This window comes from Passer montanus, unplaced genomic scaffold (assembly GCF_014805655.1).
Source record: "Passer montanus isolate IOZ18808 unplaced genomic scaffold, ASM1480565v1 scaffold56, whole genome shotgun sequence".
NCBI lineage: Eukaryota > Metazoa > Chordata > Aves > Passeriformes > Passeridae > Passer > Passer montanus.
In genome coordinates this window covers 3,070,225-3,095,420 of record NW_024370595.1, presented here as the reverse complement: position 1 = coordinate 3,095,420, position 25,196 = coordinate 3,070,225, and the positions used below count along the sequence as shown (strand labels likewise).

The 25,196-nt window shown below is 38.1% G+C and overlaps 1 protein-coding gene across 1 annotated transcript; it reads left to right on the top strand.

The window, feature by feature from the left end:
• The first annotated feature begins 1,090 nt into the window (after positions 1–1,090).
• On the top strand, positions 1,091–23,208 carry LOC120510197 (interleukin-5 receptor subunit alpha-like). Its single transcript, XM_039725757.1, has 14 exons — positions 1,091–1,165; positions 2,942–3,071; positions 3,164–3,339; positions 4,053–4,192; positions 4,805–4,843; positions 5,579–5,720; positions 14,495–14,621; positions 14,713–14,891; positions 16,227–16,366; positions 19,201–19,239; positions 20,261–20,390; positions 21,442–21,538; positions 22,019–22,100; positions 22,884–23,208. The coding sequence occupies exons 2-14, from the start codon at positions 2,944–2,946 to the stop codon at positions 22,956–22,958; spliced, it is 1,494 nt and encodes a 497-aa protein (XP_039581691.1). The 5' UTR covers positions 1,091–1,165; positions 2,942–2,943; the 3' UTR covers positions 22,959–23,208.
• Positions 23,209–25,196: the final 1,988 nt, after the last annotated feature.

Genomic DNA, 25,196 nt, shown 5'->3' with positions numbered 1-25,196 from the left:
AATTACAGAAACTGAGTAGTTACAAAAGTCTCGGCATTATCACAGTCCTCCAGCAGACCTCTTTCAATTCCTCTACAGAGCAGCAATCAGAAGTCCTTACTTCTGCAGGTCCTGAAATAAAATGTCATAGCAGGGTACATGATAGTGTCTTGCTGTTTACTCTCTGAATAAAATTGAGGAATCGAGACCTAAAGAAGAGGAAATATCTCAAGAACCATCCTCTACCTATTCCTTCTCTGCCCAGAAGAACAACAAGAACAAAGACTGATGGGAATGAAGATGTACAACACACAGACAAACAGAAGGAGAACAGATTTTATATAATTTACTGCTCTTCCAGTAAGATATAACACCAAAGAGTAGTACATTCAGTGAACATTATAAACAATGAGATTTAAATGTTGTTGTCTACTTTAATGACTTCATTTTTCTGTTAAAAAAATTTAAAGATGAAGAAGGACAAGGGGCTCTGTAGTCACACTGTACTATGGGTACATGAAAAGGCAGGTTCTGTGCTTCTCAGTTCCAGGATGCCAACACAGACAAGGGACATACTGTTGGTTTGGTACGCTCAGGACATTTCATACATACAGAAACTTTTCCAGATCTGTGCACTGAATTTACCCAACCCAGAAAAATGTGGACACAAAGCAGGAAGGCTGTCGAGACTGGTGACATGGTTTGTTACCCACCTACAGGGAATGAATCTGGCTAGTGCAAAGCTGGGAGCAGCTCTTCTGCAGGCCGGAGCAGTGGGCTGATACTCCTGTACAGGGCAGCATCCCTAAGCAATAAGCAGAAAACAGTGGAATGGATTGACGCAATGATAGCCGGCCTACACCCGAGCCAGAAGGAAGACCCATGTTCATCTATCCTTCAGGTGCTGCCCTGTACAAACATTTACATGAAAAATGAGTGACAGAAAAGGCTGAAAATTATGTGAATCAAGTAATGAAGAGGGTGTCCCTCTATTCTGACATTTGTCCCAAGGCCGGCAGGGACCCTGCTTCTCCCCATGGTTTAACGGAAGTAAGGATAGGGGAAATGAGGCAATGAAATCACATTGTCAAAACATGCAAAAATACATCAAGGCAAACTCATAGTTTCTATCCTTCTTGTTCTCCATTCCTGTAAGCACCACAGGGATACAGATTTCAAGGACAAGGTAGGTTTAATATTGTCTGGTTTTCTTTTCTATTTTCTTTTCTGTTTCTTGTTTATTTTACTCCAAAAATGCTAGGAAGGAAATACTGAGTTTTGTCATTTCTGCTAGTTTTAATGTTAAAATAACTGTGAGGGTTGGATAGACACTACCTAATGGCAAATGCCTGCTTTCCTCTGATGAATGTCTCAGCCAATATTTTGATGGCGCATTTTTTCTACAATCTGAAAATAATAGTATAATTACATTTTAAAATTTGCAATTTCCAGTGTTACTGGTCTCATCCACATAGCAGTACTTTGTTTGTTAAGTTAAACCTGAATTACAGAATTATTAGAGACTGTGTTACTGTCTCTTGAAAACACAGCCAAATTGGAAATGTTTGGATTTTAGGACTTTGCATCCACAGAGAAAAATTACTAAATGGACTGAACTCTTTTAGAAGCACTTCATTTAGGCACCAGTAGAATGGGAGTATGTCAGTATCTTTTCTCTTTCATGATTTAAATATTTTAGAAGATTTCATATACACAATTCCCTGAAAACGCTGCAGGAACACAGGCATAATCTTACCCTCATAGCACATCCAACATGGATGCAGTAATTCCATTTCATATTTTCCAACTGACAATAATGTCTTTCAAAATCTTTCAGGAGCAAAGCTGGGAAATGAATCTCAGAGGTCTAGTTTAATGTACTATACTCAACACAGACTTCTCTTAACAAAAAATAGTCATATTGAAAACAAAGTATAAGTTTGGGGTTGGTTTTGGGTTTTTTTTCAGTTACAAACCTTCCTTTTCATTGGCTATAAAAATCATAGTGGGATCAAAATATGATAAAATATATGGCTTTGCGTTACTCATATTAGCAGGTTACTGGGCAGTTTTTATTCTCATCTAATCACCTCTAGAATCAACGTAGATGTGATTGGACACTGCAGCAGCATTTCAGCTTTTGAATTCCTAACACAACTACCCCCTGTGGAAGGGTTCAGGCTGCTCTGAGAAATAATTTGTGCTGTAGCACAGAGTCTAGCAGTAGCCAATTCTCATAGAAACTTTATAAACTATGGTACAGGAAGGAAACAACTTCATACAGAAATACTTTGATTTTCCTAAAGATTTTCATCAATAATCTGCACAGGAACTACTTGAGATGTGGAAGGAAGTTTGAAATGTCTCTGAGGAAAACAGTACTGTTCTACTGAAACTGTTTTCCTAAAGAGAAGCAACACATGATACTTGCACAGGTATAAAAATGAGGAGAAAAAGACATTTTCAATAATAAATTTTCAGTTGAGAAAATAATAGTGGCAGTATTTTTGTTTAGTAATTACATGTGAATTTCCGATGAGGAAAGAACGGAAAGAAATGAATTCTCTTGGATTTAGCTGACAGAGGTGGATAGCTCAGAATTAGAGAGATTCCTCTGAGCTATATTTTCAGTGAATGGAAAAAAGTAAATATGGTAAAGTCTTTATTCATCTCTTGTCCTAGAATGGATTGAATAAACCGGTCTAAAGTAGTTTGGTTTATTTTCCAGGCAGTGTTAAGGCAGTATAGAATTACTGGTTTCCTTACGGGCATCTATACAGCTTTTGGGTATGTTTAAGTACGACAAAATCTACCTCACACCTAACAGCATCTTCAGAGTTAAGTAGAAATATTAAAGGTAGCTAAAAAATTGCTTAAAAAAATTTGCAAAGACCTGTATTATTTGAGCAGTTATTCAGTCTTTCTGCAGAGTGGACATGGGGTATTATTTCTGTTTTTGCAGGCATGAACGGGACAGCCATTGAAAATTTTGCTTGTGTCATTTTTAATGTTTCCTTCATGAACTGTACTTGGCATGTGGGCAGGACTGCTACAGAAGACACCCAATATTTCCTGTACTGGAGGCCCTCGAAGTAAGTAGGCCTGCTTGAATATTGGGAATTTTGATTTGTGGTTGAACATGTAACATGGTCAACGTTTTATTGATACAATATTTAATGTAAAGGAAAGAAGATGTCACAGAATGCCAAAATTACATCAAAGATGCCTGTGGAAGGCACACAGGATGTCGATTTCAAAATGTGATGATAGACAATATCAATGCTTATTTCCTGGTAAATGGATCCAGAAGTGGACAAAGCATTCAGTCATATGAGAAGAAGATACGGCTATACAAAATTGGTAAGCATTTTTTGTTGATTTAATTTCCAGTTATATGTTAAAAGAATGAAGAATTCATCCCTGGGAAAAGTATGCATTTTGAAAAAAAATTCTCCTCATAATAGTTTGGGGTTTTTTCACTTTTTCTCAGCCCTAAAGTATAAGAATGGACAAAAGTTAATGAATACAGAAACAATCTGGAATCATAGGTCAGAAAATTTTGAACACTTCAGTTAAATATTTATTCTTTGAGAGAAAGGTGTCATTTTTATAATTAACTAGCTCAGGAGTCCTAAGTGGGACTATCTAGGTCTTGGTCTTATAATCTCATAATGCTGTTCATCCACCTAATGAAAAGAACCAGTTACCTTAATGCTGTGAGCAAAAACTCCCATTTTTTAAATGGAAGAATGTTAATAAAAAAAATCTGTTTAATTTGAATACAAAAATACTTAAATTCGAGAAATAAAACCAAATCTGCAGAAATCATATGCTGAATTCAGTAAAATGTAATAAATGTCTTGTGTTTTTAGTTTTCCTTACTGTTGCAGCTGGTACTCCAGGATCCTCAACTGAAATGTTAAATCAGGGGGTCCTGTTCAGAATATGGGGACAATATAGAAATTCTGCTAAAGTTACATCTTTGTAGATCAGTTGCTTGAACATTTATGTATATTTTTAAAAGCAAAGAGAGCTATTACTAATCAATAGTATTTCTGGTTATATTCTTGTAGAAAAACTCACCCCTCCATTAAATGTCACAGTGAACTGTACAGAGGCTTCTCACAGATGTATTATTTGGTGGCAACCACCTCGTACAAGTCATGTGAAGAAAAAGAGTTGTTTCATATATGAAATTGTCATAGAAAACAAGGTGAGAATAATTGTGACATTTAACAACATTAAATGTCTGTCTCTATTTCCACACATAACACCATACAACCCTGTTCTCATCCCCTTCTTTTGAAAGTTTGAATGAATATGGAAAGTGATATTGTATCCTTCAAAAATAAAGTTCAAAATATTTGTGAGCTTATTTTTCTCCAACAGTGAAAAATTAAAATAAAAAAGGAGACTTAACTTAGCTAAATTAAATGTTTAAGACTACAAAAGATACACAGACAAATAAACAATGAAAAAAACATTTTCCTAGTTGATTTGTAAATTTTAGATATATTGTTTTAACAACTAAAATATTAACATTTTGTCAACCTCAGCCTTTTATTTCTTTTGTTTTGTGCCTTGATGCTCAATTCTTTAACCAAATTTAAATGGTGCAATATTTCAGAGCATCAGTGGAGAGGAAAAGCCACTTACTGGAAGAACAGCTTAAATTTCACAGTTTAAATGCCATCTTTAAAAAAAGGCATTTAAAATATTACATACACTTTTTGTTTCTGAAAATCAAACACCCATGAGAGAAGACCCTTTATCATACAGTAGCAAAAGAATAATTCTAAAAATTAAACTTTTCTTTTGTTGTTAGGCTGATGCTGAGAAAAACAACAAAACCACATCTCAATCAGTAAGTCTGTATTAATCTAAGATTTATGCCATATTGAAATTTCTTCTGTATCAGAGTGTCCTCCAGTCAAATTGGCTTGGTTTCACACTACTTGTTTCAATGTACTGCACGTGCCTTATTTTTGACAAGTTTTCTAAATCTGAAGTTTTAAACTGTATAAAACTTGGTACAAAAACACCTGCACATGTGAACTTTGATATCACGTCACTAAATCTTCCATTTTACCTTCTTTTTTACTTCCTAACAGATTCACATATATATGTGAAAATATGGATCATGATTCTGTGTAACACAAAAAATATGGGGAATTTTTTCCTTTGTAGTACTCTCTGGAAAGGATTGAGATGTAAGAGAAAATATTACCTCAAAGATTAGGCCAATATAAAGATGGAAGAAAAAAAAAGTCTGGCTATCAAACTCTACTTCAATTCTGAAAATATCCACTGTAACAAAGTGCCAGATCTTTAAAGAACTTTTTCCTTTAGGTCCCATTGCTTAGCAGAGTCTAAGGAGCCAGGGAAACATACAGCAAATTTCAACCTCATATTACCCAGTAATGAAAATATTCAAACAAGGGGAACTAAGATGAAACAATCTAACTTATTAAGGGATGTTTTTCTAATTATTTCACTCTAGTCTGTTCTCAGAAAGATTATATAAATGTAAAGTATAAAATTGTATCATAATTATATTAAAATAATGCAAAAACTCTCATTCTACTTATTTTGCATTTAGGCAGCAATCATTGAAAATAATTCCTACCTATATGAAAGCTTCAGCTCAGAAAAAAGGTACAGCGCCAAAATCAGAGCAACAGATGCAGGCTTTTGTTTAGTAAGTTCCAACTGGGGAGAGTGGAGTACACCTGTGGAATTTGGTAAGAATAAAAATCCCTTCCTGACCTTGTTCAGTTATTACCTGTCTGCCTCATTTTTACTTCATGCTTACAGATGGAACCACATTGATAATTGCACATTAATTTGCTAGGGCAAAGAGAGTCAAAGAAATGCCATGTCTCTGACTATTAGGGGGTTCTCCAATCATTTTTGGGAGACAGTGCTTATTGCACTGGGATAGTGAATGAAGCAGACCTTTTTGAAGTCTATTGCCATCTGTTTTACTTCTTCTATCTCTGCTCCTGACTTTATAATCTCCTTTTTCTTGCTATTGCGGTCTGCCACCTTGGATATTTAAATACTCTGTAGGACTCAGTTCCTCAGGTTTCAAGTTTCTGTGGACAGCCCACATACTGTTCAGCCATTCTATTCTTTTGCAATCCACAAAAGGTGGCTGTGCTAAAGAATTCATCCCTTTATACAGTGTTTGGCACCCTGTGCAAAGCAGATTGCACATAGCTGTGCAATAATTCGTGTCCTGTGATGCTAACCAACACTTTGATGATTGCTTGATTTTCAGGAACACAACAACTTACATCTACATCATCATATATGCTGTTTCTCATACCAAGCCTGGCAGCAGGTCTCACGCTTCTCCTTTGCCTGACAGTGTAAGCCCTATCTCTTGTGCAAAATTTTCATTATATAGTTGAAATAACACTTCCCCCAACAGAAAATTTCTGGCTTCTTTTTAAAGGAGATGAGGGAGGGAGAAAATCGACACTGAGCTATACTAGGAATCATCTGTTGGGTGTTCCTCAAGTATGCCCTATACTTCTGATTCCCAACTTTCTTATCCACTTGATTAATATAACACAATGTTTTCCAATACTGGGCAATATTAATACCATACATAAGTACCTCTTTCCTACCATCAGCCTCTGCAATGTAGAGGGGTGGTACATAAAATTTTTCCATGTTTTGACAAAATTTCCCTTTCACATACTTAAAAAAACCAACTTCCTATAAGGCCATAGGAAGTCATAAAATAAATAACTGTCGTCTAAATTCTGAACAACAAAATTATAACATTGTATTCAGCCTATGTAATTTTTAGCTACTTTTGAATTAGAAGAATACTGCTTATGTCTTAGAGAAACAAAATAGTACATCAGGAGCATTTTTATAGTGTTCGTGTGTTTGCAAACTGTCTTTTCTTCACCAAAACTTTTTGTCACTGTAGAAGGGCTTATTTGAAAAAAACATCTGCCACAGTACCACAGCCAAGAGACCCATTCCGTGAGCCCTCTCCAATGGGCTTCCAGGTATGCTTTCTTTCCATTTGCCTGAAATTTAAAAATTTAGTCTCAAACGTATGACCTAACTGTCAGAAAGATGCACACAAGTAAGAATCAAATTTCTTTCTTTTTCTTGTTCTTGGGATATGGACAGAGAAAGTCCACACACAAATAACTTGTCTGTTTTACCTTTTCCATTATGAAATAATTGTCATCTGTCTACCTGGAGCATTGGAGAAAATGCAGTTTCACCCTGCTCTCCCTATAAGCCATACGCTATCACTAAAATAATGTTGAGCGTAAGTTTCTCAGCAAAATGCAGAGTCAGGTAGGGAAAGAAGGGACAAAGAAATGTTCAGTAGTTTTAGCATGCTAGTATTGGGCAATGATGCTAAAGGAGGTAAAAGTTTCTAGGATATGGTAAGCAAGAAAGTAGAGCAGAGTGTTGAGAGGGGCTAACTTGTGTGGAATGCTGGAATGACTCATGAGAAGGAACAGACCGACTGCAGGAACTGCCCTTCTGGAGAGCATGTTGCAGTTTGCTGCAATTTGCAGTCTTTAGGTTGGCTTCAGGCAAGTCTGGAAGACATAATTTGTCTGCAGACATATGCTGAATCTTTATAAAGTGAACCTTCATAAATATTTTTATTTTCTCTTCCTTGATCATGTTAACTTTTCTATGTTTTAAAAGATAATTTTTCCAGATTTTTACTTGAAAAGTCTTTGCTCCTCTTTGGGAGCTATATGGAAGGATCATCTAGACATGTCTACCTCAGTCTTCTAATTGACAGAGTCCTGATGCAGGTTTTATACAATAAATAACAAATTTGAATGACAGAAGATTTATAAATCATGACCTTGTAACTAATCTCTAGCATGAAACACTAACAAAATGTAATATTCTTTCTTTATTAGGTGGAATATATGAATTTATTAAACCAAAAAGAAACTGAAGAAATAACAGATATTGAAGAAGTGATGGAATGCAAGTGAAATGAGCAACTTGATTTTCTTCAAGCTTATATACCTTATTGGCAATAATTAAAAGGTTTTTCATATTCTCTCACTCCTGGAAGCAGGGAGAAAAGCATGGGCCATAAAGAGAATTCCCCAAGATTGGACTATTTCTGGTTTTTATTATGATGAATATTGCAGTATTTCATAAAAAATAATATCTCAGTATTGCTTTGGAAGCTATTTTACAGTTTTCCAACAGCATGCAAAAGAATAAATAAGAACAACTAAACTTAAGGGGTTTATTCAGGATCTTCATTGGTTCAGTGTACCAAAAAAGGTACAGCCGTACTGAGATTGTAGTTTTCAGGAATGAAATTTGACATCTGTATGAAAGTTTGCTGTATGAAGACCAGCCAAGATCAAACCTCCTAAGATCACTTGCTCATACAAAGTGAGTACTATTCAAGAGTTCTGAATGCAATCTTCCCATAAGTCTATTTGTTGCCTCCCATTTTTCATCCCTTCCTATCTCTGTTAGATGAAAAAATTACTTAATATATGATTGCTAACAGGTAGCAGATGTACATATGTATATGTATTGAGTGGGAAATGTTGGAAATTGAGCATTTGAGCTCTCCAGCAGAAGCCTGTCACTTGTTAATTGTGATACAGGCAAGTTGTGTGTTTTTATAACACCTGCAAGAAACAGAAGCATAAGCATAGCCTGAATCCTCCAACTAATAAGGAGATATGAGAGAAAGCCCTCAATGGGTGTTAATCACATATTTTGACCTTCCTTTTGCATGAAATTGAATATGAGTCAGTCCTTCCCTGGCAGCCAGAAGGGCCAACCTTGTTCTGGGCTACATCAGACATTGCATGGCCAGCCGGGCAAGGGAGGGGATTGTCCTGCTCTGCTCTGCACTGGGGTGGCCTCACCTCAAGTGCTGGGGGCAGTTTTGGGTGCCACAACATAATAAAGATATAAAACCATTAGAGAGGGTCCAAAGAAAGTCTACAGAGATGATGAGGGGCCTTGAGGAGAAGCTGTATGAGGAGTGGCTGAGGCCTTTTGGGCTGTTCAGCCTGGAGGAGACGGAGGGGAAACCTCATTTCAGTGTGCAACTTCCTTGTGAGGGAAAGTAGAAGAGCAGGCACTGATCTCTTCTCTTTGATGACCAGGATCCAGGGAGTGGCCTGAAGCTGTGTTGGGAGAGGCTAATGTTGGGTATCAGGAAAATGTTCCTCACCCAGAAGGTGCTTAGGAACTAGAACAGGCTCCCCAGAAAAGTGGTGACAGCATCAGCCTGACAGAATTCAAAAAGCATTTGGACAACACTCTCAGGCACATGTTGTGACTCTTGGAGCTCTCCTGAGCAGGGCCAAGAGTTGAACTCAATGACTTTTGTGGGTCATTTCCTACTCAGGGTATTCTGTGATTCTATAATTCCATCAAGTCTCAAGATGGTTAAAGTCATCTCAAGTAGCTGAAATCCTGTTATGGAAAATAGAGTCCTCTCAGTGATAAAACTCCACTAGACTGGGATACTGTCAAGAGACCATCTTTGGAAGTAAATTTCTAAATGAGCTTTCAATAAAAAAATATTTTTAATGTCTTTTTAAAACAGAACCAGAGAAGGATCTTTCTACTTAAGTTAAAATTGACAAAAGATAAAAATACCTGCATTAAATGGGAAAACTAAAGCAAACACTCACTGTAATCTAAGGACAGTTAAACAGATACAGTCTATTGGATCCTCTCCATCTTGCTTCACACAGAGTTGATCATGGCCATTGGTGCACCCCTTACATCCCCACTGCTTTCACTGTGAAAGCTGCTGAGACAGAGAAGTCATTAAGAAAACTTGTTCACTACCAGTACACTAGCAAGAAAACTATAAACCATGAAACAGTGGCAGTGGTAGTAGGTGTGGGACTAAGGTATCACTTTACCATCCCTGGGCAAAGACCCCAAAATCCGTGGGAAAGGATGGTCAGGCTTTAGAATCTTTTAACTAAGCGCCTTGGATGCTCACACAGGAAGAAGTCCTTTATACTGGTCTCCTATGGCTATTCCCCTCTTCTGTGCTAAAAACTGGGAAGTTCCTATGGCAAGAAAAGAATTAATGGTCTTGTCTACTATTTGTATTTTTGTGACATATGCAGAAGATGCAACACACGAGTACAGCAAAACACCAGACAGCTCTTGAGAACATTCCTGGTTTTGTTGGAGCAATAAATTATTCATCAAGTTTTTGTGAGTTTTGAGAAACATTTGGTTTGATAATTTTTCTGCAATGACTTCACTCCCTGTAGAGCCAAAAGTCTGTAAACAGCCCTAGTGTCTCTGCCCAGGTTTCTCTTCTCTCCTTTATCCTTCTTTCTCCTCATTTTGCTTCCAGCTCCTGGGTGATATCAAGGTTACTCAAGTTGTCTGGTCTCTGAAAGATGACAGACTTTGGTAGCACCCTTAGTAGCACCCTCTTTGCTTGGGAATTTTTAAAATGTGTTTAATTTGTTTGCATTTTTGAAAGGCTTAGGTAAGGAGTTTGCTTAAATATAGACAAGAAAAGAAATCCCCTGGGTAGAACAGTTCCCTTTTCTGCAAAAACACCACTGTCCTTCTGGGCTGTTTGGATTGTTCTGCTGCAGTAATTCCAGTTTAAAGACAAAGTAGCCAAATAAAAACCTCAAACTCCACTCATCCTCACTGTGTTTCAGAGATACATAATCTGAGAGAGCACACAAAAACATGCCGCTTCCCTGCTGTCTTCTCTGCAGGCTCAAGAGATCTTCAGAGTGGGAGCATAGAAAAACAGGCAAATGAAAATTCTGACTTCCTTAATTTTCCAGAGTCCCATTTGATTCTCTGTGACATTTCTTACAGCTCTGATTTTATTACTTGGGTACTTGTCACTCCCTTTCTCCATGAAAGGCAGTATGCTACCACCACAAAACTGAGTGCTTTCTTCCAAAGATGAGGACAAAATAAACGGTGGCGTTTTGCATTTTTTGAGATCAGAAGTCCTTTCTTCTGTCTTTACAGCACAGTCAGTGTTAAAAAAAAAAAAAAGTACATGGTTATGTTTGGAATTTATTTAATCTGGAAGTAACATGAACCTTCTGAAAATGGACTTCTTTTTTCTCTGAACAACTATAATAGGCTCAGACCTGATGTCCAAGCTTTCACTTACTTTGTCTGTTGACATCAATAATGTGATAGGAGCAGTCATAGTGATTCTCACCAAAATGAGCTACTTATTTGACTAAATCTGCTTTTGGTAGAATATCCATCTGTACATACATGCTTGTCACTCCCACCCTTTGTCTCTTAGATATGCTTTAGAAAAACTCTGTCACATTTTCATTCTCTACTAGCATATGAAGAGAGTGAATGTCCATGAATTGGTCCTTATAGAGCAAACATTGCCTTAGGTCCTTCCCTCTGAAACCACAAAAGACCAGGCAAGGCTCTGTTGATTCTCTCATGGTTCTTAATTCTATGGATGACTGGAGTTTTTGAAGTTCTGGATGCTCAAAGTGAGTTGTTCGTCACCTCAGTTAATACCGAGATATTAACAGATGTGATTAAATGCATGAACACAACCATAGAGTGCCACTTAATGCATCAGTTCTTTTTTCATGCCTTGCTCTATGGTTTTAGTACTGCATGTGAGAAGAAGTGAGGTAGGTTAATTTTTTTTTTTTTGGTAGAAAATAATTTTGCAGTTAAAAAATTTCCAATATGATGAGTAGACTTGCTTCACTACACCTGTTCACTTTAAACTACACGTGTTGAGGAGAAGAAAGCATGTCAGATATCCTCTTTGTGGTGTTGGCTGGCCTCAGCAGCAACTCAGTATCACTAATATTTACAATCAACATGAGATAATAAACCCAGAAAATGATTGCTCACTTCTAGCTCATCAGTCAACAATCTCACACTCTAGCCAGAATCCAGAAAGAAGAAATACTCATGAGCCTGGGCATTTCTGGGTCTCTAGAAGGTAAGCCCTCTTTGTCTCCAAGGAAAGACAGCACCGAGCTACCCTTGGCTTCCACTCTTGGACATACTTTTATCCTAGTCATCTGCGTATAGCTGATACATAGAACTGCTGCTGATATGGTTAAATCATGCCATATGCCAATAAAGAAGCTATAGGATTGGAATGACCTTGACATTTTGATAAAGGCAATTCCTTTCCTGGACTGTCCTGGAAAACTGTTGTGCAATGGGTGAATTTTTCCATATATAGTAGCCAAGAAATGGGAGTATTAGAGAAGTACATGGACTGTACTCTTTCCTACAAGTTTTTAACTCCAAGCAGAAAGGATCTGTGTGTTTTTAAGAGGAAAATGTTGACATATCTTGATGTTTGAAAAATGTCATATTTTCTAGTGATGTTTCAAATTCAATGTGAGGAAATGAAATTACTTTACATGGATTTTAAATCTCCCTATTATGCAAATTACATTGCCTTCTGTGAAACAAAGCTTTTCATGGTTTAAAGGAGCTTTTGATGTTTTATACTATTTATAATAACTCTCTTCTTTAGAAAATGCACGGCTGTGACCCAGAAAGGTAAATAAATGCTCAAAAGCAAGGCCTGGAGAGGCTGTTTGTATTTGGATGCTTACTACCTGCAATTTTTTTCTGTTTTAGTGGCAGTTTGTATTTTGGCTATTTTCACACCAGGAGAAATGAAATGAGGACAAACGCACATCACACTTTCTAGTAGAGATATATCTTATCTGAAGACATCATATCCAAGATTTGATATCCCCTTTTTCCATCCACTTAAAGAACACTTACAGTTTACATTGTCACTTCCCTGGGAACCCCCACAGACCTGGTTATCCCTGCCCAGTCCCTGGAGCTTCCCCATCATGCCCAGAGCCCAGGACCCCATATCAGCCCCCCGGACCCATCATCCTCTGCCTATTGATATCACAGCAGAGCCATTCTCCAGGTTCCCACAGCCCTGTCCTGCCTGGACATGGCTCCTGCCAAGCTGGGCCCACCCTCAGGCCCATGGCCCATCCCAGTCCCCAGGGACACGCCTGGTGGTCTGGGCTGGTGCTGCCCTGGGTCCACAGCTGCCCTGATCTGGGCTGGAGGTGACAGCTGGGACTGCCAGGCCTCACCCTGGTTGCCTCCATGGAGAAAACCCATCATCCATCCCCCAGAGATGGTTTGTATGGAGAGATGCTTTGTACTGGTCAGTATTGTTTAGAGCTGGAGAGAAATAACCTGTAAAAGTAAATTTAACCACATTCTGGTGTCCCAACACCACCATACTCTGGTGCAACAAAAGGGGAAATTTAACCAGCTAACTTCTTGTTCACGTTATAAGAAATCCTGAGTTGGGCAATTACAAAATTTGCTATGAATCAGGGGGGAAGTGATGAACATTTATTTTGCAACACTTCCGATGCTAAGATGGTTCCCCAAAACACAAGCAGCAAGGGAGACAGCCCTATTTATAGATATACAGTCTTTTAAAATATAGTCTTTCCATCTTCTCTGAACCTGAAGATTATAATAGAAAGATAAACGAGGTAAAGGCATTTTGAAATAAAAGGTAGGTCCATCTTTTTCTTTCCAGCTCTTTTGTTTGCTGAGGGATTTACTGAGTCTCTAGGAAGTCCAGGACTGGAGGGGTGTCTGGATGTCTGACACAAAATCTAAAAAGCTGCCAGAGGAATATATGGAACTAAATTGAATGAAGGTTTTTTTACAAATAAAGTACCTGCTGCATGCTAAGAAAGATCCTAGACTCAATTTTGATTTTTTTTTACTGGGTTTGATACTGAATTTTTAGAAGTGACAGAGTGTTCCTCTATTATAGAATCATATTCACAGAATGATTTGGGTTGGAAAGGATCTTGAAGGTCACTTAGTTCAAACCCCTTCAGGGACTGTTTCAGTACACCTGGTTGCTCAATGCCCCAACAAACCCAACCTGGAATACTTCCAAGAATGGTGCATCCAAGCTTCTCTGGGCAACCTGTTCCATTGCCTCACTGCCCACACAGTAAAAGTTTTCTTCCTTGTATCTGATCTACATCCTTGAAAACATGTGAACTAACACCCTCAGCAAACTTACCACATTCAGCATTGGGTGACTTGAGTTGATGGATATTACTGTGACCTATTTTGCTATTTTCTCCTTGCAGCTATTTACCCACTTGCCTGACATCTAATCAACCTTAACTTTATACATAGCAGATAGAAAAACAATCTTTAGACCTTAAAATTGCAGCCATCCAATGTATGTCTATAACGTTTATGCAGTGGTCCTGAGATCACCAGCTTTTTTTCACACAAATTGTTTTGTTGCAGCTATAATCACATCTTTTGGGGATTTATCCATTAAAAAATTCTTCATTTAATCTATCAGGGCAAATATCTTTCAGTGTTAAAAAAAAAAATGAAAGAAGTCATTCCTAACCCAAGCAATAACCACCTGGAGTCTAACATACCTAAGTGTGTGTCATGGTGGTCCAGCTTGGAGGAGTCACATGATTTTTCTTCACCATGGATATTCCTGTGTTTGCAGGCATGAAGGGCTCAGCCATTGAAAACTTCTCCTGTGTGCTTTATAACATCTTTCTCATGAACTGCACTTGGCAGGCAGGAAGGGATGCTCCAGCAGACACACAGTATTTTCTCCACTGGCAGAAGTCAAGTTAAGTAGCTCTGCTTGAGACAGGGAATTCTGAATTCTCATTCAACACATCACAGTGCCCATGTTTAACTGAAATATTTTGCCATATACAGAGATGAAGAGGAAATGGAATGTGAGCTTTACATTAAAGATGAAAATTGCAGAAATGTGGGATGTATATTCCAAAACGTGAGCATAGGGATTGAAAAAGCTTACTTCCTGGTGAATGGGTCTAGCAAACACTCTCTGATCCAGTTCTATGATGAGTACATTGACCTGTATAAAATTGGTAAGTAAATAATTTATTTTAGCTTTGTTTCAATTGTTGTATGAAAATAGTAGGGCATTTATCCCTGAGGAGGAACTGTGTATTCTGTCTCACCTAGGGTTGAGAGTAAGAGACTGTGGCTTCCTCAAGAAAACCTATTCCCCAAGCAAAAGACAAGGAGGGGAATTAAACAGGAAAGCTCCACAGCTGCATTCTGTCTCAGATTCTTTAGCAATCTACCCTGATGAGTTTTAGGTTTTTCTGAAGCAAGGTCCACAAGACTTTAAAAACTACTTTCCCCTGCTGCCCTTTCAGTGGTGGCCAGACACCTCTCAATAGAAGAGAGAGGAGACTTTTTAGAAGTATATCTGAGCACTAAATTTGCTTTTCTTTGCCAGTGGGGATGACATACAGGACACCATACCCTGGAGTAAATGAATTAAGACATGTACAACATGCCTTAGGCATGTGGTACTTGAAAGCATCCTGTGCAGTTTCTGTTACTGCAGCAAAGTCTCACTGCAAATGTCACACTGCTTCTGGTATTGTTCTAAAGTAAAGGTTTTGTTCTATAAGAAGAAACTGAGCTGTAATATCACTCATGGCAAAAAAAACCAAGTTTGTTCTTTCACCAAGTAGCCCCCCACAGACAGGTCAGCCTGTCCCTAAACACTGATGTAAAGTAGTATTCTAGCTGATACCAAATTTTCCTCTGTCAGCCTTTTGTCACCCTTTCTGCCATAAGTGACTGTCTTCTGCTGTTCCAATAATCAAGTCATTGGCAACGATCAAAATATAAAGGTCCTCATACTTTTGCTTACATCTATGAAGTGGGAGGCAATACATGAAGAAGTTGGCTAGACTATTAAAAATTGAGTGTCTTGCTTGAATTTTGTATGGCTATTTCTTTTTCAAGGAGGGAATAAACTGCATAGTTCACAACAGACTGAAAGCAAAACCTTCATGTCACAGAAGCATCGTGAGGAGGCTCAGAGAAAAAAAAAATTTGAATTTCTTACTTCAGGGATAGATAGCAGCAGCTAGTTCATCCACAGTAATAAACTCTCTTAAAAAGAAGACAGTATTTTACCTTACTCCTCTAGAAAAATAAATGGAGGGGAATGTTTCTTTGTATGCTCCTATATAATGTTTCCTGTCTTAGTCCCTTTTCTTTTGTTCTATGATCCTGTGTACATGATTTAGAAAACTTTGGTCTTTAAACTATTTCTAATAAGTCCTAAGAAAAACAGGTGTCTTTGTTCATAGAGGTGTTACTTGCAGTTTCACTCTCTTTCATCAAATAAAAAAGAGATAAAGTGATTTTAATTATTTGAATTCTTGGTTATATTATTTCAGAAAAGCTCATGCCTCCATCAAATATCACAGTCAACTGTGATGAAATGAAAAATGATTGTATAATTCAATGGCAACGACCCCAAATAAGTCATTCTAACAAGGACATGTGCTTTAAATATGAAATTAACATAAACTATAAGGTAAGAATGTCTTCACTTACACTGAACGTTCATATATTTGCATTTACCAATACACGAGTGAAAAATAAATAAGTCTCTCTTCTGTGATGTAGCCTTCCCCATAAATAGCACATTATTCCTTTGTGACTGCACTTTTCCAGTTCATACCAAATCCTGCTCTGTCATACTGCCCCATTTTTATTTTTTTTAATACCTGCCTCCTTGAGTAAGATACTGCTGGAGATACACTGGATGTCTGGGACAGTCCCAGAGGAGAAGCATGGTAAATCAAGATTCAAATACATCACAGTTTTGTATGTGACAGCACTTAGAAAAGGCACTTATTTCACTAAAACTTGTTGGAGTTGCCCTGGATTGGGAGTATTTCCAGTGGAAACTGGATCTCTGTGGACGGCCAGAGCTGGGCTTTAAAGAGTGAAAATAGAATTGGGCATTCACTTAACAATTTTGAATTAATAGACATGAATGAATTTCTCCATGTATGAAATGCTTACCCAGATATAAGCATCACACCTGTTGGTCCAAAAGTTGAAGATTTATCATGATAAACAAAAGGAAAATAAATGTGAAAGAAAGGAGAAAGGCAGCGTGATTAAGGACAGGTTAGTGGTGGGTGACCTTGGCTTTGCAAGTCTTTTGGCAGCAGCAAGGAAGGAATGGGATTGCTGCTCTCCACTGCGGCAGAGATGCACCAAAAGGCCACAGGGTGGCAGACAGAGACTACGGAGGAAAAATCTTCCTGAACTACAACCAGATTTGGCCACCTACTTAGTGGCTGATTGAAGGCATTCTGGAATTTGGAGTTTGTTAGTCTGGGTTGGGTTTACTATTTCACAGACGAGTCTTTTTGCAAGCCCAGCTAACTGCTTTACTTCTCTGAATCACTTGGCTGTTGTAACAAATAAACATTATTGAAAACTCTGTCTGACATTGGAATAAAATCTATTGCAATAATGCAATACCTACTTTTTAATAACTTTCAATATATGCAATATTCATTTTATGAAGAATACTCAATTCATACTTTGTCTGAAATTTCTAGCTATTTTTTCATCATCATTAGCAGTTTTCACCAAGCTAATTATGTCAAGGTACAGCAATTGTTCCAGCAATTGAGCAGTGTAGGCTCCTTTGACACTTATCAGATGCAGCTATAATCATATATTTGAAAGATTTACCCATAAAAATGTCTTCTGCCAAGTGTATTGCTTTATCACTGACAACTCTGCTGGTCTGTCCCCTGATGCCTACACACAGGTTCTCTTACTGGTTCATTATTTATCCCAAGACAGAGCTCTGTGCACACAAGGCACTCCTTTATACACAGTAGAAGGCCCAGTTGCCCAAACCTGTTTGCAGGGACGCAATCACCTTCCTTGGTGAGATGTATCTCATTCCTGCCCAGTAGCCCCTCTTTCTCAAAAAGGATCCCAAGGTCATAACCAAACCCTGCCGGTAGCAGCAGTTATTCAGCCAGGTGTTGACCTGCTGGATGACTGCAACTCTGCTCAAGCCTTTCCCTCTCACTGGAAGGCCTGAGGAGACACCATCAGGACACTTCCTGCCCGTCACCATCCCTCCCAGTGCTCTGTAATCACTTCACTGAAAACTTTCAGGTTGCCCCTGCACCAATAAAGAAGAACAAGTGGTTCATTGGCCAGATTTTTTTCCTAGATTGATCCCTGTGCATAATTTAGCTTGACTGCAGATACTAGAAGGTGTCCTGGACAGCAGCTTGCTTTATAAAATCTTAGAATGGTTTGGGTTGGAAGTGACCTCAAAGGCCATCTAATTGAATCCCCCTGCCATGGCAGGAACACCTTTCACCAGACCAAGTTACCCAGAGCCCCATCCAGCCTGTCCTTGAACACTTCCAGGCACATCCACAGCTTCTCTGGACAGTCTGCCCAATGCTTCACCACCAGCACAGTAAAGAATTTCTTCCTAATATCTAATCTAAATTTACCCTCCTTCGTTTTAAGGCCATCCATCATGTGCTATCAGTACATACCCTTGTGAAAAATCCCCCTTCAGCCTTCTTGTGGGACTCTTTAGGTGCTGGAAGTGCTGGAAGCTCTCACCAGAGCCTTTTCTTCTCCAGGCTGAACAGCCTCCTGTTCAGATGCCACATGAGCATGCATGCAGTTATTTGAAAAAATAAGTCTGGATTAATTGAGTTTTGTTCTAAAATGGTGTATTACAAAATAATTACAAAAATACCTAACTAGTTGTCTAATGGAGAGGATATAGTCTGCAGTCATCAGTTGTCTGTGGTCAGTACATTATGTGGTAGTTACTATAGCTATTCAAATAAGATGAACAAATTTTATTCTATCTATCAAAAATGTAGTGGAGGGCAACCAAAATATCTGTCAATCCATGCTAGTGGCAAATATTTTCATCTAAAAAAAAAGAAAATATTATTTACATAATATTTGCAATTACATACAGTGACATTTATTGTAATATTAAAACATTAGATGTAAATGAAAAAGTTTATTTCACAGATTATTTCTTTTTTTTTTCCTAGTGTGTATAAGAATAAGTCTATAGTTTTCATTTAGGTCTGGTTTACTTTGTGTTTCAATTTGAAATAATATTTATATCTCAACTGTGAGGACAAGGAAAACAAATATCTTTCCATAGCAGAATTAGTTACTATGTAAACTTGGCATTGTAGATGAATTAGATATTGGATACTAAATGTTATACAAATCACTAGTTTGAGAATGCAGAAAAATGGAACAGGAGATAAAAATTAATTATTATTGAAACATAAAACAGGCAATGATAAAAATAAAGTTAGTTAGTTTTCTTTTTCATTCAATTTACAGGACAATCCTAAAGGAAAACCCATATATACTTCCATACAAGTGAGTCTGTTTGTTTGTTATTCAGCAATACATGTTCATTTCATTGTCAGCTGTGAAAAATAAATAGTATGAAAATACCTTTAAATCAGTATGTGCTCAGTGTCCTGTGCTTTATGGGAACCTTATTTATAGATTTCATGAATGCATCAAACCTCTGAATCGTCATGGCATGTTTATTTTTGTAATTTACTACACATTCAGGGGCAGAACATTATTGCTTTTCTGCAAGTATTTTGAAAAATCTCCAATTTTTCATTATATTGTCCACTCTCCTTCTCAAATACTTGGAACAGACTTTGAAAATCACTGACTACAGAGAAAAGATAAAGTATCTCCTAGGAATTCAATTTTGTTTATGAAAAACATAGACCACAAAAGTCCTTTTGGGATGGAGGCTGTCATCCAGGCATGCCGCACCTCCTTTTAATCAGTGCAGCTTGCACATCCCACATCTATGCAAAAACCACCAATAGAAAGAGTATTACATTAAATTCTGGTAACACTGAGTATTGCAGTCATCTACTTATTTTATAGGTTTGGCTGGAAAGGTATGCTTTTTCTGAAAATTCATAATGTTGACACTGAGGCAGATGCACAGACACTTTATTCCTCAAATCACTCAGTTCTAGCAGTACTAAAATGAGATGGTTAAATATGTTTTTCTACCTCTCTATGTGCTTAGGGAAGTTATCAATAAATCATATCATAAGGAATCACAGGTTATATTTTTATAGTGTAAAAGATGAAGTGCTTATAAATGTAAAAAGTTACATGAATGTCAGGTTATTTTTGAAATACATATTTTTGCATATATTATATATATTTGTATATATATTTTTTGTATATATTTTGTATGTATTATTATAATAATAATAATTATTTTTTCTCTATTAAAACAGTCTTCTTTAATAAGCAATGCTTTCATAGCCTCTTAAAAATTTCACTGGTAAATGGCATATGCATATTATCAACACAGGCATGGAACAAAGAAAAGCAACTCATTTTTTGGGTGTTTTTTTAGGAAGGGGGAAATCGTAACCTATTTCTAAGATCAAACACAAGAAAGAAGTACACCTTGAAAATGAGAGCAGCTGGCAGTGCCTGCTTTGTGAACCCAGCCTGGGGGGAATGGAGTGCACCTGTTGAGTTTGGTAAGAACAAACCCATGGCTTGGGCTACTCTTCCTCCAGGGATGTCCTGTCTACCTCACACATTGTCACACACACTTAAAAAGGATTGGTAAATCTTTTGTTTCTCACCACGATACAGAGAAGAGTGGGAAGAGACTTAATCGATTTCTTAACATTCCAACACTGGAAATAACATTAAAAATTACACCTTTGCAGCTGTAGTGAGCTCCTGCCTACTCCAGGAGGTGGTCATACAGGATCAATGTTAATTCTTCCCATCAGACATTTATGATAAAGTGATAAATTACAGAATTATCTTTATACTGAGTGAAACCTTTCAGACATTCACCACAGTCAGCCACCACAGCAGATGTTTGACACAGCATGAAGTTCAACAAGAACAACAACAAGTTCAAGGTGCTGCACCTGGGTCAGGACAGCTGCTGATACAGTCTGGGGGATGAAGGAATTGACAGGAGCTTTGTTGAGAAGGACTTGGGGGTGCCAGCTCTGGGGTCCCCAGCACAGGAGGGACTTTGAGTTGTTGGAGCAAGTCCAGAGGAGGGCCACAAGAAGGATCAGAGAGCTGGAGCACCTCTCAGAGTCTGAGAAAGCTTGGGTTGTTCTACCTGGAAAAGAGAAGGCTCCAGAGACATCCCGTTGCACTCATCTAGTACCTAAAGGGGCTACAAGAGAGCTGGAGAGGGAATTTGTGCAAGGACATGTAGTTGTAGTTCAAGGGGGGATGGCTTGAAACTGAAAGAGTGTAAATTTATGTTAGATTTTAGGAAGAAATTCATCCTATGAGGGTGATGAGGCGCTGGCACAGGTTGTCCAGAGAGGTTATGGATGCCCCATCCCTGAAAGTGTTCCAAGCCAGGCTGGGGCTCTAAGCAATCTGCTGCAGTGGAATGCATCCCTGCCTACAGCAGAGTGGCTGGAATTAGATGATCTCTAAAGGTCACTTCCAACCCAAACTCTACTATGTTCTGTAATTCTATGATCTATTCCTCATATTACTACTACTACTACTATTACTACTACTACTAATTTATGAATGTTCCTCTTTCAGGAAATGAGGAAATTATATCTTCTTCACTATGGATTTTACTTGGGATAGCAGTTGCAACACCCTTAATGGCAATCATCACATTTTTTTTCTGCAAAAGGTAAACTTAATTTATGCATGTATTTTATTTTCTTTGTGTGTGTGTAACACCTAAAGTTTTTACACAAATAAGGTGGAGGTATCTCTGTAGGAAAATAAACACCATAAGTGAAACAGAAACGGAAAGAAAAAGCATATTCTCCTGTATTATGCACTTTGCATAGAAACGTACAGTAATTCAGAGAAGATACAGCTCTCTCAGTTTGTTAAAACTTTATCCCCACTTTTCACTGTTCATAGTGACATAGCAGGAGAAAGATTACTAGTAAATCTTCAATCAAAAATTAATCTATTACCTTCTAAATTATTAATGTTTTCCTGATATATGTTCATTCTGTGTTGAGATTATGTATATTTTTCAGTTTACTTCTAAGAGTGAAGAGGAAGATAAGAGCTTCTTCAAGAACGCAATAGTGTTGTCACATTATGGTTAATTTTTAAATTAATTTTAATTTTTTATTCAATACATTTTGATTTCCAGGACTGGCTGTTGGAAGGCAGCATTTCCACAGATTCCAGGACCAAAACCTGCTTTCTTTACACTGGCTGATACAAATCCAGAGGTATGTTCTCTTTCTATTTTTATATTAAATGTGTGAAATACATACAAGGCTCTACTGGCTGAATTTTTAAATTATAAGTAACTTATTACAGAGGGTCATTCTTCTCTTTACCATATTCTGAAGAAAAAGAAAAGAAAATCAGCAGGAGAATTTTTTTAAGGGAATTCAAATGCAGTGCTCTTCCAGAACCATGAGGTTTCTCCCATTCAGTCTCACAGGTGCACAGGCTGATGCTCCCATTGGTGGATCGGGGCAGCAGGAAGGGCTGTCCACTGTCCCAACACAAGGACACGGACAATGACACAACAGGGCACAGTGAGGCAGCCAGAAACAAAACCAGCACAACTGCCTCCACCAGCACCTCATCAGCACCAGCAGCAGTCTCTAAAACAGGGTCCTAGACATCACAGTCCTCCTGCTGCTCCCCAGCCGAGCAGGGCTGAATTTGCCACTGTGTTTAGCACATCTCCTCACTCTCTTCATCTACAACCACCACAGAGTTCCTCACACCTGACCCCAGTGTCTGAGCCCTGTGTCCCCCCAGGTCCCTCCTCCAAGCCTGAATCCCTCCCAGATGCACACCTCACCTAGCAAGTTACACATGCAGGAAAGAAAAGAAGGCGACACAGAAAAAAGTTCAAAATAGGATTTTGTAAGGAAACAGGACAGACTGTGGCAGTCACACAGAGCAAAAATAGGTGAAATACTCTCAGAATTGTGCATAAGTAGAGGCTGACCTAACATTACCTATAAAACTGATGGAAGTTTTTATTTTCATTTCAGCTGATGGAGAGCAAAATACAGTCAATAACATCTGAAAATGAAGAGATAGTATTAGTTGCTGACATCGTGAGATAACCAAGAAAAATGAAGGAGTCTGAAAGTGTATTTCTTAGACAACTGTGTATCCCTGTGGAAAGTCTTTACTTTCTTTACTTTACTTTCTTTACTTTCTTCTTTTTCTTACATAAAAGCATGATGGATCCAAGAGAGAATGATACCTCATATGCAATCTCTTTAAATGCCATTGTATTTGCTTTTAGTTTTGGCTAATTTTGACTGTTTGGGTAAGTTGTCCTTATTGGATATTTTCTATTTTGTAAATATGATTGGAATATTTTATTCAAGAAGTTTTAGTTATGTTTTAGTCTTAAGGAAAAATAATTGTCTTTCTATTTCATATTAAAAATATTAATTATTAATTTATTGTGTTGAATAAAATTTTTAAAATTCTGATGCCTGAATTTCACTGTTCTACCATCAAAAATGGGTCAGCTCATACTAGAAGTTTCTTTGGAGCTCTTCAAGTACATATGAGCAACTAGAAAAATGATATTTGCTCAGATTTTTACACTAGACACTTGAACATCGCTATTTGATTATTGGACTAATTTTATAATGGTACTAGAGGTTTTATTATTAGACTAAACATTCCTGGGACTATTTTCTTGCAAAGGGGCCAATTTACATATAAGAGTCTAGACACACTTTCTTAAACCCCTAAATGAAGTGGACACATGCAAACTACCTTTAGAAATTAGCCCTGGCCTGAGCTAACCTCTGGACTATGTCCAGGAGCTGTTCAGGACATTACTTGTAAATCCTGGCTGAACTAATGCTGGGAACAGTTGTTCCTGGACATGTTCCAGTGCTGGGGAGCCTTCCAGTGTTGTACTTTCTGCAGCTTATACCGTGGCTGAACACAAACAGCTCTTGGCACACCTATTGCCTTTGACACAGTTAATGATTACCTTTTGGTCAAAGACTCACCTGGGAAGTTTTTGCAGCAGGTCAGAACAACAAAACAAATTTCTAAAAGAGGCTGAATTCATGCTGGACACACTTGTAAACCATCTTTGTATTTTTCCCAGTATGCAGCAGTGGTCAGAGTGGAAATGCTCACAGTAACTTGCTAAAAGGGTGGTGGGGTTCTAGCAGAATGGTTTATATAACCTTGCACAGTAACTCTCCTCTTGGGCAAAATTGCCAGAGTGAGGCATAGTTTGGCTCCAGTCCACCAAAACCTAGCCATGAACTATCAACAACCATTCCGTGGCTCAACCTGAGAAAGGGAATAGTAAAGTGTAATAAAGACAGTATCAGGACACTCAAGAGATGGCATGGGGGTCTTGTTAAGTAGAACCTAAACAAACTGCTCCTTTGTTTTCTGTTTTCTCCTGGAGAGGGATAACATATTCAACTGATTCAGGAAAGGTGTTACAGACAGAATCCTGATGAAGTAGTCCAGGATACAATGTAAAATCATTGAATCACAGAATTATCAAGGTTGAAAAAGCCCTCCAAGATCGTTGAGACCAACCCTTGACCTAACACCACCACCTTTTCAACAAAGCCATGCAACTCAGGCCACATCCAGTCATTTCTTTAACACTTCCAGGGATGGTGAGCCACTCCTCATATGGCTTACAAATGGATCAGTTAAAACTAATTCAGCAGCCACTGTTTGGGGAGCCTGAAGGTCGGGTGATGCTGTAATATCACCTTCACATCACCTAGAACCTCCCCAGGCATGCCATCACACCAGCATGCAAATCCCCTCATCAAAATTAATCAGGCACCCTGACACACACCTTGCTTCACAAATATGTGTGACATGGAAGGGTGATAGTTCAGAAAGGTTACTCAAGGTGGCAGTGGTCACTGAGGTGGGTGGTGGTACCCATGCAGAGCACATTTGATGGATAGACAGTTTCAGATCACACTGAACTGGAACTACAAATGTACAAGATGTGTTTCTTTTAGGCCACATAAAATAAGTAAATTAAGTCCTTTAGTGAGTAGAAGATTTGAAACACTCATGTCTTGTTCCCAAGGTACTGAAAAAGCTGACAAAGACCAAGCCAATGCCAGTATGTGGTTCTCTAGAAAAAATTCTGCAGCTGAGCTCTGCCTCACACATGCTGTGACTAAACTCTTACTCATTTCACTTACCTAGTTTTTTCACTCAAGGGTTTGAAAAGGAAAATAATGTAAACATGTCCTTCTAGTGGGAATCACTGGGTAAAGGTGGGCAAGATGAGCAATGTGAACTGAAAGGCAAAGAGGTTTAAAATTTGAAGTCTCTAGTTTGTTGTT

Coding starts and splice junctions, on each gene's coding strand:
- LOC120510197 (XM_039725757.1), top strand. CDS start 2,944: ATGAACGGGACAGCCATTGAAAATTTTGCTTGTGTCATTTTTAATGTT. Junction 4,193..4,804: donor AAATTGTCATAGAAAACAAG/GTGAGAATAATT, acceptor TTTTGTTGTTAG/GCTGATGCTGAGAAAAACAA. Junction 5,721..14,494: donor GAGTACACCTGTGGAATTTG/GTAAGAATAAAA, acceptor CTGTGTTTGCAG/GCATGAAGGGCTCAGCCATT.